General features: G+C 44.5%; 1 protein-coding gene across 1 annotated transcript in view; it reads right to left on the reverse strand.

Moving 5' to 3' along the window:
- ablim2 (actin binding LIM protein family, member 2) overlaps window positions 1-12,929 on the reverse strand; it is a 270,666-nt gene that overhangs the window by 154,743 nt on the left and 102,994 nt on the right. The window contains exons 8-9 of the mRNA XM_080192307.1: window positions 4,519-4,577; window positions 1,009-1,086 (exon numbers count right to left, since the gene is read on the reverse strand). Of these exons, the coding sequence (XP_080048433.1) occupies window positions 1,009-1,086; window positions 4,519-4,577 (137 nt within the window). The remainder of the gene's footprint in view (window positions 1-1,008; window positions 1,087-4,518; window positions 4,578-12,929) is intronic.

Consider the following 12,929-nt stretch of genomic DNA (forward strand, 5'->3'; position numbering starts at 1 on the left):
TATTTCCCGTGCGTCTACCCAATGCCTGTACTAACACCCTTCACAACATGGAAGGCAGTGACAGCATAGCCCACACCATAGTTCTTTTTTCCCCTTAACCAGCTCCTGTGGTGCCAAACCTAGTGGCACTCTGCAGCCAAATTTGGGGGCTACAAATTTTGATCAAAAAGGCCTAAAAAACTCATTTTGGGCCACCAATTATTTGTTCAGTTACATGGAGATAACAGTGAAGTGAATACTGGTCAAATTAAAGTACTGCTTCTGGATGGTGGCTTAAATTTCTGATAAAAGTCAAAAAATTCTGACTTCAAAAAAGATCTAAGCACAAAATAACGTTATGTGATATAGGTATACAAAACTTAATACATTTATCAGAAATCCAACTTCCATTAATAAGGTTGACAATATCGTTCCATAAATTTAGTTTCATATTAGTATATGACATGCTTCAGATATTAAGCTATTCAAAAAATAGCACGCAATTGCTGTTTCGGTGTTTTACTTTCTTCATTCCCCTTTGCACACCCCATCGAAAACCATTCTGTGTCCTCCCTCCACCCCATTCTTTCCAACTCAAACTCACCCAGCCCAAATTAGGTAGCTAGGTACAAAATATTTGAGCTTGCAAACATCTCCAAAGGTCTTGGACTTTGGGTTGGCCCAATAGGAAGTGCATTTGATCCTTACACACAGGGCTGCATGTCATTCAATTTTCAAACGTCTAGCGAAATCCAAACGAGGACAGATGGGATTCCCCATGTGACAAGCCGTAGTGTTAACTATAAAAAACACTTTGATTCAATTGCAAATCTTTTTATTGGGAGATAAGCATTCCTGTCTCTGAGTACTTGGCTTACTTACCTTACCATTTCTTATGCTTACAAACTTATTCATTTGTGTTCATTTTATAAGAATTCTGTAGCAGGGAAATTTGAAAATATCTAAGTATCTTATGCCATTACTAGAGATGAGTGTCTACTGTATTAAAGTGCTAATGAATAAACTTACATATATTATACGGCTTGGGGATCCTGAAGTACTTGAGGCTGGAGCAGAAGTGATGCTCTCAGAAGAAGTATGGGTGATCTAGAGGCAAAATAACAATATTTTAAACACACTATCAACATTAAAAAGTAGAAACTATGTCCAGCTATCTAAATATCTGGAAAATGTATATCCAAACACTTTTCATATTAGGTAGTAGTTTCCTAACATCCCCCATGTTCACATTCTGACTCCAATAATTCCTTGAGGTCTCAGGATCCATGTAAAACTCAAGCCTTGATCCATTATTCTTTTAGTCCAGAAGTCACAATGGATGACTGACATTTTAGCATAATTTGTCAGTGACAAGCTCTGACTGAAAACTGGCATACATTTCTCCAGGTGCACAGCAGAATTTTCAGACTAGATTTTCTGCAACTTAATGCAAAAGAAAATCTGGGAATGTGTTTTATACTGTCACACTGGCAGGGCAGGGGCTGACAGAGCCGGCATGGCTGACCTCACAAAGATTGGGGTGCCATCATCTGCAATAAAAATAAACTTGCCCCCACCGCCCCCACCCCCCCCCCCCCCCCACCCCCCCCCACCCCCAACCCCACACACACATGCATCAGGGCGACCACCCCAACAGAGAGGTATTGGGAGCTTTCTTCCTTCCCCACCATCCCAGCAGTATTGTGGGCATTCTCACCCACTCACAACCTTCTCCCCACGACTCCTTCACAGACAAGTACTCCCCTGCTTCACAGGTAAGTAACCTGCCTTCAAATCATTGCCATCCCTCTTCACAAGAAAGGTGCTCCTCCTTCACAGCCATCACACACCTCTGCACGTGCATCAGCACCATCCCCCCTCATTTTCACCAAACATAAGGGGAACCCAACAACCCCCACCTCGTCAATGGAACTCCCCACTGGGCTCGCCTCGACACTGCCCCCGGCACAGGTTGGGTAGTGCCAACCTCTGCCAGAGTGCTGTGCAAGGGCATTGCCTGGGTATGTCTCTCTCCCCCCCAGGGCCTATACTTACCTTGGTGCCCCCAACATGGTTCCCTTCAACCGAACCCCATTCTCATAAAGCTGTTATAAAAGCCTCGCTGGCATGACTTCACGTCTGCGTTGTATGAATATTCAGATAGGGGAATCATATGATGGAAAGCCTGATAACGATATTGAAATATATTTAAATTAGGTTCCTGGCCTTTGTGGGTGGGGGGTTGGAGAAGGTACTGATAGAAACCAGAAACTTTCTAAAACACGCAGCGGATGGTTGTCCATGAGAAGTATCACGATCAACAGAGCTACTGCCAAAGACTGAAAAATGACTCTCATTCAGCAGCAGGCATCTGATGGGCTGATTGGCGATAGATTTATCGGAAATAATAGCAGAGGAGGTGGCCAATCTCCTCACTTCATCCAATGAGACCCTCAGAAGGACCATTCATATTAGTTAAATAAGACCTCAAAATAATTTTGCCAATGACATATTGGCTGGAATTCTCTGACTTCACCCACGGCTGGGATTCTCCAGTTTCGCTGCTGTGAATGGAGATTTGGCTGAGTGCCAAATTCTCCATTCTTGCTTGTAGTGATGGCAGGGCATACAACATCAGAGAATTCCAACCATGAGATGAAGATGCAGACTCTTGTCTCTTTGAATATTGGCCCATTTGGTACTTCACTGTCTCTTCAAAGTTTCACAAGTCTGACTTCTGTTGTGGCTACTGTGGATTTGAAATTGGCTTTGGAGTAAATGGTAACACTACATTTAACAAACATGCCAGATCCAAATTTGATAACTGTTAATTAAAGCACCTGACTCTTTTTACATGCTTTTACTTTCTTCTCATTAATGTTCACCATCTTAAGAGCTGTTCATAATATTTCAATGTAATTCACTGGCACTCTGGGACATCATGAAGACACGATGAGTTGCTATGCAAGTTTTTTTTATGATGGTTTTCTCATCATTTTCAGCATCTACGAGTGAGATGGTGGGCAGCTGGTCACTAAGAGGACTGCAAGGACTGATATTGGGGTAACTTTCCCTCACGGTGTGGGAAGTGTTTGCCTTCCAATGGTTAGATGAGAACGGAAACTTGTGAGGTGTTATATGCACTAATCAATATATCTCTGCTTTGTTGTATACAAGCTCAAAACCCTAATGTACTCCACCACCTAATACTCTTGTACTAGGTACAGTTTTGGAATTGCACATCATTCTATTATAATGGGTATTGTGAAAGATTGAAATGCAGATGTCATAGGAAAAACTACAGGTTTGATTCAATTATATCACATATTTTAATTGGGCATTGCATGAGATATCTAATTATATATTAGAAATATATTTTAAATGCAGATCAGGGGGTCCTTTAAAGATGGTGCCCCAATCTCTGTGGAGCCAGCCTTGCCAGGTCTATCAGTCCCCGAGCCACCACAAGCCACAACCCCAGAGCGAGCTCTTCTCTCCATTCATGCTGACAGGATCTTCTGTTTCCATTGATGGTGCACCCACACCTGATGGCAGAGGGTGTATTCAACGGGAAATTCCATTGACAGCAGTGGGACCGGAACATCTCACCTCTCACCACTGAGAAACATTTCACGGTGGGTGGGGGAAGGGGTTTGGTGGTGGTAGAGTAGGCTAGTAAATCCCATCCCTGATTCTTGTGCATTGAGTGCCAGAAAATCTGGAGTGAAAACCTGACTGTGTATCTGTAGAAATTCACATTGGTTTTCAGTCTGAAGCTGACACTCTACCAGATTTTGGCAAACTTTTGCCCAGAGCATATTATTGAAAATTTTAAAATAATTACATTAAAGGATTATAGAAATACAAATTGCTGAAATTTTAAAACTCAACAATAAATTTGTGTTTATAGCTCAACAGTACAAACTTCATTTTAGAAGCTGACAAATTAAACCTGCAAGGTTGCAAAGCATAAAATCAGCAATAAAGAAGTTCTCTAGAACTAACAGAGGATTGATGCTAAGAAGTCTCACAACACCAGATTAAAAGTCCAATAGGTTTATTTGGAATCACGAGCTTCTGGAGCGCTGCTCCTTCATCAGGTGAGTGATGTCTGTGTTGCTATACGTGATCTTCTTGGAGATCCTATCCACTTTGAGCCGGTGATTTGTAGTGTCAATGGTAACCATGATGTGGCGATGCCGGCATTGGACTGGGGTGGCACGGTAAGAAGTCTCACAATGCCAGGTTAAGATCCAGCAGGTTTATTTAGAATCACGAACTTTTGGAGCGCTGCTCCTTCATCAGGTGACACTCACCTGATGAAGGAGCAGCGCTCCGCAAGCTTGTGATTCCAAATAAATCTATTGGACTTTAACCTGGTGTTGTGTAACTTCTTAATGTGTCCACCACAGTCTAACGTTGGCACCTCTACATCAAAGAGTATTGAGTTATTTGAATTTGAACAGTAATGGCACAGTATGGTAAGTGTTGACAATTAGGCATTTAGCTATAGATGTGCTTCTGCTTCTTTTTCCTTACCTTCTGTTTTTCTTCAGCCCTGGCAGCCTGCTTACAGGCTGGGTGCCAGATTAAAATACCTGCAGCAAATTAGAAACAAGTAATAAAAAGCAATGGTAAACAATGCAAAATATCAGTAATGCTCTACTTACTTTTGTTGTTTACATCCGAATTCACATTATTATTTAACTTTTTATACAGTTTCCTAACTCTGTGCAATGACAGCCTAAAAATAACTGGTATCTGAGAAAAATGTCAGTCGTGCCGTTACAACAAAGTAAAATTAAGAGTGAGGACTAGGAAGAACATAACAGGAATTTTGCCTGCTGTAAGATGGGTTTATTCCAAACGGGAGGATTACTGTGTATGAGCAAAAGTATGTGGTTTTGTTTTGGAATCTTGACCATGCCAGTTGACATTTAGTGGAAAGTAAAAACATGTAAAATAAATTTTGATATAACAGAACTTAACTACTACTTTTTCATATTGTATTATGGGTATGGTGTTCTTTTCACTCAGCATGCAAGATCATCACACCCTCACCACTGATTTATCATTGGCCTGACTACTATATCTTGCCAATGCCTGGGATGTCAAATCGATAGGTCTCACAGCACTTAGGACACTGGAAGGGTGTTTCGGTGTTCCAAGTGTTAATTCTGATGATAGTTTTGGCGTTGAAGATTGGGTTTGTCAAGGATCAGACATCCTTTCGGCTTTCATCCAGTCACATCATATATACGTCTTCCATTGCGCTCTCCTTTCTCTGCCACTGTTTACCAGTATGGCTACTTTTTGCTGTTTCTCTTGCAGTGATAGGTTTTTACAAGCTGAGGGTGCTAGTCCCACATCCAGCCCTCCTCCTTTTTCAACCAGCCTTGGGATTGGCTTTGAGCGGGAGAAAGATTAATTTTATCGCTAATTGCAGGACACGCTGGACGAGATATCCAGCTATGATGTCAAGCTACTGATCAATAACCTAAATATGAGCTTGATGGCAACCGGTGAGAACTAAAAAATACAATCAGGCCACATGGATCAGAAAGTGTGCTCAACAGAAATGGTGAGCGTCTGCTGGCCTTCTGCAACAGCAATGGGCTCAGCAACGGAAATATCTTCTTCAAACACAAGGACATCTGTAAAAAAACATGGAGATCTCCAGATGATAAAACCTTGAACGGGATTGATTATAAATATATATATATATATTTATATATAAATATATATATATAGATGGAGAACATCCCTACAAGGTGACTAGACATTCTGAGATGCTGATGTAGAATGACGTAGAATCTGACCATCCCCTGTGTTCGGCAAGATCTGCCTAAAGGCAACAACTGCAAAATTATGATGGCCACTTACAAAGGGGAAACTGAAGAAAAAGGACATGTCAGACAATTTCCAGCTGCCATTCCCCAACAAATTCAAAGTACTGCTGACCTCAGGCAACATCAAAAAACAGTGGGAAATCTTCAAAAGTGAGATTAAGGAGAGTGCAGAAGTCATCACTGAACGAAGAACAATGGAACACTGACCTGAAAAGGAAGACTTCCAGGATTGTGGATAATGTTACAAACAGGTTTTCATGCTCAGGGATGTCATACAACAGGTCCTGGAATGTCAGATCCCACTTGTTGGTAACATCTTAGACTTTCTTGATGGAGGCTGAGGGGCTACCTGATAGATGTTTATAAAATTATAGGAGGTATAGATAGGGTGAACAGTTGGAAGCTTTTTCCCAGGGCAGAAATGACAGTCACAAGGGGGCAAAAGTTCAAGATAAGGGGGGGGAAGATTCAGTGGAGATGTGTTGGGGCGGGGGGGGGGTATGTTTTTATACAGAGGGTGGTGGGAATGCACTGCGAAGTCAGGTGGTTGAGGGAGCTACGTTAGCCACAGTTAAGACTAATCTTGATTGGCATATGAACAAATGGGGAATAGAGGGATATAAGAAGTTGGTTTAGACAGGTAAATGTGATCAGTACAGGCTTGGAGGATCAAAGGGCCTGTTCCTGTGTTGTACTGTTCTTTGCTCTTTCGATAGCATCTCGCAGCAGCCACTTTGATACATCACAAGACAGTATGGCATCCAGAAGCAGCATATTAACATTTTCAAAGCCTTCTACAATTGCTATATCGAGACCAGCATGGGCACCATGGACTCCTTCAACATCATTACATTTCCCCGTGCTTATTCCTTTTGGTTACCAATTTCATCACAATGAAGCCAATGGTGCTTGCAAACTGCAGCATCCCATGACAACACTACTGGTTGATGGACCAGCACTTTACATACAAACATAGCCTCACTGGCTGAAGAATCGCATGCAGTCAAAGACATGACAACCAGTATAAACAGCAACAGCGCCTAGTCTATGCTTCAGCTGTGAGAAGACTAAGTGATTGATACCTGGATAGCAATGAGGCCCTCCAACACCATTGGGCAACAGAACACCGAGGATGTCAACCATTTCCCTTATCTAGGAAGCAGGGAGAGTGATGCAAGAGTCAATATCCACACAAGTATCAGCACAGCAATATTGATCATCCAATGGCTCCACACAAGCAGCCTCTGGGAAGCCAACACCATCAACACAGCCACAAAGCTGCAACAGGTCCTTCGCAACACCAGTCTATGCAAGTGAGACATGGAAGTAAACATCAAAGGCAACACCTAAGTTGGATATTGTTCACCAGCACCGCCTAAGTAAGATCCTGAGCATCACATGAAGAGACAGCATCATCAATGAGGAAGTGCTCCAGAGAACTGGTCAGAGGCATACGCGAGGTGATATTTGTATGTAAAATGCTGGTCCGTCAACCAGTAGTGTTGCCACGCCAAAGTGGTAGTAGAATGGATATCATCATATAAAAGAACAGGTTGGCCAAAGGAGGCCTGGTGAAGTATATTTAGGATATCATTGTTCTTCAGGGTAGTGTCCTAGGCTCTGTCCGGCGGATTGAGCAAACGTGACCAATGGAAGGTCCAACGGTGAAGAAGGCAGTCTCTGCAAGCGTCGTGGAATGCGAAGAGCAGGACAAGACACAGAAGACGTCCTGGTTATCCACTGCGCCTAGTCCCACCTCCAGCCGTCTTGACTCTTGTCTTGCCTCTGGATCTAGATGGGAATTGGGAAGAGAGAGTGAGGCTGACGCTGCGCAACTTTCTCTCACTTTAATCCAAATCAAGCGCTAGTTTTGACATCATCATCATCATCAGTGTCCTGTTCAACCCTTGAAGTCCTGTGGTGATGGGCGAGCAACGGGACAGCAGGTGTGGATACACTGGGAGCTGTAGTCACAGACCTGCATGCTGACGGCTCAGGTCTAATGGCCGTTTCTCGCTGACCGAAGCAGCAGTGGAACTTGGCGTCTACCTGGGAGACTGAGCAGTCCTCTTCAGGAACGCACTGCTCACCTCCGTACAATGAGGAAGGGGCTAGAAAAGGTGTCCTAAACATTGCCTGCTTCACTACACCCTGGCCAGTTTAACACGGCTGGCAGGGATCCCATCTTGCGGTCGAACAAACAAAATAAAATACAAGGTGACATTGGCACTTGGAACGTGCACACACTTTTGGACAACCCTACAGCAGACAGACCAGAGAGAAGAACAGCCTTAGTTGCCAGAGAGCTTGCAAGATACAACATTGACATTGCAGCCCTGAGCGAAACTCGTCTTTCCAATGTGGGTCAGTTGACTAAAACTGGAGGTGGATACACCTTTTTCTAGAGTGGTCGCGGCAGCCATGAATGTCGTGATGCTGGAGTTGGATTCGCCGTCAGGAGTCACCTTGTTCGGAAACTTGATAGTCTACCCAAGGGTGTGAACGACCGGCTTATGACATTACAGCTTCCACTACAGAACACAAGTCAAGCCACCCTGATCAGCGCCTGTGCCCCCACAATGAACAACCTGGATGAGATGAAAGACAAGTTCTATGAAGAACTAGACACCCTACTATCAGCAGTGAGCTGTACCAACAAGCTGATCTTGCTTGGCGATTTCAATGCAAGAATACAGTGTGACTGCAATCTGGCAGGGAGTCACTGGGAGGCATGGAGTGGGCAAGTGTAACAGTAACGGCCTACTCTTACTGAAGACCTGTGCAGCACACTACCTCCTCATCACCAACACAACCTTCCATCTGCCTACCCATAACAAGACCTCCTGGATGCATCCCTGCTCTAAGCATTGGCATCTTATCGACTATGTCATTGTCAGAAGAAGACAGGCAGGATGTCAGAGTAACTAAGGCCATATGTGGTGCTGACTGCTGGACAGATCACAGGCTCATTGTCTCCAAAATGAGGCTCCGCATCAGACCCACAAGGAAGCAAGGTTATGAAAAGAATCAATGAGACCAAGCTAAAGAAGCCCAGCATAGCTTCAGCACTGGCTGAAGACTTAGAAATCAAGCTTGCTGACCTACACCTTGCAGGCAGCACTGAGGACGGCTGGGAATGCTTCAGGGATGCTATCCATACATCTGTGCTGAAGCCACTCGGGTCCTCTACCCTCAAGCAGCATGATTGGTTCGGTGAGAATGGATGAGGAGATACAGGCTCTACTTGTTGAAAAGCACCATTTTCATCGGGCCTGTCAGAACAACACATCTTCAGCTGCCAAGAGCAATGCTTTTACCAGTGCTTGCAAGACAGTCCAGAATAAACTGCGTAAAATTCAGGATGTCCGGCTGAGCGCCAAGGCAGATGAAATACAGGGATATGCTGACAGAAACTTGAAACGGTTCTATGAAGCCCTCAACACTCTCTACGGACCTCAATCTCTCAGGAGCTCCCCACCTCCTGAGTACAGATGGTACAACTCTCATTACAGAGAAGGCTCAGATCCTGCAGAGATGGGCTGAACACTTTGAAGCCGTCCTCAACTGACTGTCATCTATTAATGATGAGGCAATAGACAGGATTCCCCAGGTTGATATCAACAGCGCCATGGATGACCCACCGGTAGTAGCTGAAGTCGCGAAAGCTGTCAGCCAGCTATCCAGTGGCAAAACCCCAGGGGCAGATGCCATACCCGCAGAGATCTATAACGCTGCTGGTCCTGCACTTATTGAGAAGGTCACTGAGTTGTTCCAGTCCTTTTAGAAGCAAGGATCCATTCCTCAAGAACTTAAAGATGTTTCCATCATACACCTCTACAAGAGGAAGGGCAAACGACAAATATGCAACAACCACCGAGGAATCTGGCTGCTCTCCATCACAGGAAAAACCCTCAAGAGTCCTGCTAAATCGTCTGGTCACTCATCTGGAGCTGGGCCTGCTTCCAGAGTCACAGTGTGGCTTCCGCAAAGGTTGTGGGACTACTGACATAATTTTTGCTGTACGCCAACTTCAGGAGAAGTGTCAGGAGCAGAATTGCGAACTCTACACAACCTTTGTTGACCTCACAAAAGCCTTTGACACTGTAAGCCAACAAGACCTGTGGAGGATCATTCAAAGTTTGGCTGCCGTCCCAAATTCATTCAGATGGTACGCCTGTTCCATGATGGCCAGAGTACTGGGTGGCGGAGAATCCTCTGAGGCATTCCCAGTCACCAATGGCGTCAAACAGGGCTGTGTGCTGCACCCACACTGTTCAGCATGATGTTTACTGCCAGCCATGCTGAATGATGCCTTCCAGGACAGTGATGCTGGAATCAGCCTCAAGTACAGAGTGGATGGGAAGCTCTTCAACCTGAGGAGACTTCAAGCTATTACCAAAGTGAAAGAGACTGTCCTGAGAGATTTCCTCTTTGACTGCGCCCTGTATGCTGGATTAGAGCCAGAGATGCAAGTCAGTATGGACGAATTTTCCATGGCTTGTGACAACTTTGGACTCACCATCAACATTAAAAGGACTGAAGTCATGCACCAGCCTGCTTCTCATGCACCATACACAGAACCCATAATCACAATCAAAGGGCAGAAACTACAGGCAATGGACCAGTTCACTTATCTTGGCAGCACCCTCCCACAAGCAGTGACTATTGATACAGAAGTTAACTGCAGAATAGCAAAGGCAAGTTCTGCTTTCGGTAGATTGCGCTCCATTGTATGGGAACGTCGAGGAATCAGCCCAGCAACAAAACTGAAAGTCTACAGCGCCACAAAACTCACTACCCTCCTGTATGCCTGTGAAACGTGGACTCTGTATCGAAGGCATGCAAGACAGTTCAATCATTTCCACATGACTTGTCTTTGCAGAATATTACGCATCCATTGGCAAGACAAAGTACCAGACACTGAAGTTCTCTCTAGAGCAAGTCTACCATCAGTCCACACACTGCTGTTGAGAGTGCAGACCCGGTGGGCAGGTCATGTCATCCATATGTCAAATGAGTGCATACCCAAGCAGCTCCTTTTTGGGGAACTCTCTACTGGAGGATACTCACATGGAGGGCAGAAGAAATGTTTCAAAGACACACTCAAGGCCTCCCTGAAGTCACCTGACATTGACACGACCACCTAGGAAACGCTGGCACAAAACCACCCTACCAGGCACTGCCTCATCCACAAAGGCTGTCAAGCTCACGAAGCAAGGTGTATTGCTGAAGCACAACTTAAGCGCGAGCTGCGCAAGTCCAGAGCCACCAACGCAACAACTGGAGTGTCTACACAAGTCTGTCCGATATGTGCCAGGACATTCCATGCCCAAATTGGCCTGATCAGTCATCTTCGGACACACTGCAACCAGCCTCAAAATGACTAATGGTGTCGAGGTCCTCATCGATGACGATGGACGAACAACAAGTGTCCTGGGCCCAACTATCCTTCAGCTACTTCATCAATGACCTTCTTTCCGTCACAAAACCAGAAAATACTGGAGAAACTCAACAGGTTTGGCAGCATCTATGGAGCGAGAATAGAGCCAACGTTGAGTCTGGATGACTCTTGGTCAGAGCTGAGGCAAAGAAAATTGGACAAGATTTATACTGTGATGGTGGGGGGCTGTAATTGGACAAAGGGAACATAAATGGTGATGATAAAGGGGGAGAAAGGTGCAAAAAGCATGCATTAAGTGATTGGAATGTGTGAATGGCAGAACAAAGGTACAGGTTGTTCCGGACTACCTGAGGAATTAATGTGGCAATTGGGGAAGTTGGGGACAAGATGGAGAGTGAGATTTCAGAAGTGAAAAAACAAAAATAAGAAAAGGTGATGAAAATGGATGAATGAGATTAAAGAAGAAATAAAATAAATGAAGGTGGAGGGAGACTAGAAATGTTAACTTTCTTTCTCTCTCTCCACAGATGCTTACATACCTTCTAGGGTTTTCCAGTATTTTCTGTTTAGGACAACCCCACCTATCACACCAGCCCCCATCCCTCGCCCGCACTATTTAAAAGCATCATTATCTGCTAACAGGTTAATTGATTACTTTCCAGTGGTGCTTGTGCATGTGCTCACTCAGAAACTGAGTTCCAACTCATTGCCAATTCCTTCTCCAAAACATATGAGAAAATGGGCCTTTCACTTAACAATCAGAAAACTAACGTCCTCTTCCAACCAGATCCCCCAGCAAAGCACCTCCATAAATACCTCCTACCCATCCCCCACCACCCCCCCAACCCTACGCACAATTAATATCAAGGGTGAAGTATGTATTGGGAGCCCCTTCACAACAACAGTGAATATATGACAAAATCCATTATCGCTTCCAGTATGCCAGCTCAGCCTTCAGCTGACTAAAGAAATTAATGCTTGATCTCAAATTCAAGACTAAGGTTTACTGGGCAGCGGTGATCCCGCACTCCTATATGCTTTGGAGATTTGCACAACCTATAGCACTCATCTCAAAATACTGGAGAACCACCAGTGGTACCTTCACAAGGTGATTCAGCAGCTGAATCCTCTTCCAAGTCAACTTACCTAGCATTGAGGCACTAATCACTCAAATCCAGCTCCATTGGGCAGGACAGGCCATTCATATGCCTGGCTCACAGGAACTGCTCTATTCAGAATGGGGAGAAAGGATGTCCTCAAAACATCCAACAAAAGACCAAACATATCCACTGCATCATGAGAAACCCTGGTTTTCAATCTACCATAGTGGAGAAGGCTCATTTGGGATGGCACTGAACACAGGAAAGATTTCATTGAGAATATGCAGAGGTGAGGCAAAGTGTCAGGGGCTGTGCACAACCAAACTGAGGCATTACATTTCAGCCCCTGGCTAGGGGTGTTTTGTCATAAAAGAAAGGATGCTGACAAAGCATCAGACACATGTGTAAATTCAGCATGGTCTCTCTAGGCATATGTTACAAGTGGCTGGCATAGCAGTGCTGTCTTCTGTCCTGCTGTTTCCTCTTAATCCCAGAGGATTTTAATTCTCTCTAGGACAGCCTGGAGGAAGCAATAGCTGCAGGAATATCTGTAAATCTGTCTCCACTGCACAAGGTAAATTAATACGGAGGTACTGAAAG

This window comes from Carcharhinus amblyrhynchos, chromosome 1 (assembly GCF_965287045.1).
Source record: "Carcharhinus amblyrhynchos chromosome 1, sCarAmb.v2.hapA, whole genome shotgun sequence".
Taxonomy (NCBI): domain Eukaryota; kingdom Metazoa; phylum Chordata; class Chondrichthyes; order Carcharhiniformes; family Carcharhinidae; genus Carcharhinus; species Carcharhinus amblyrhynchos.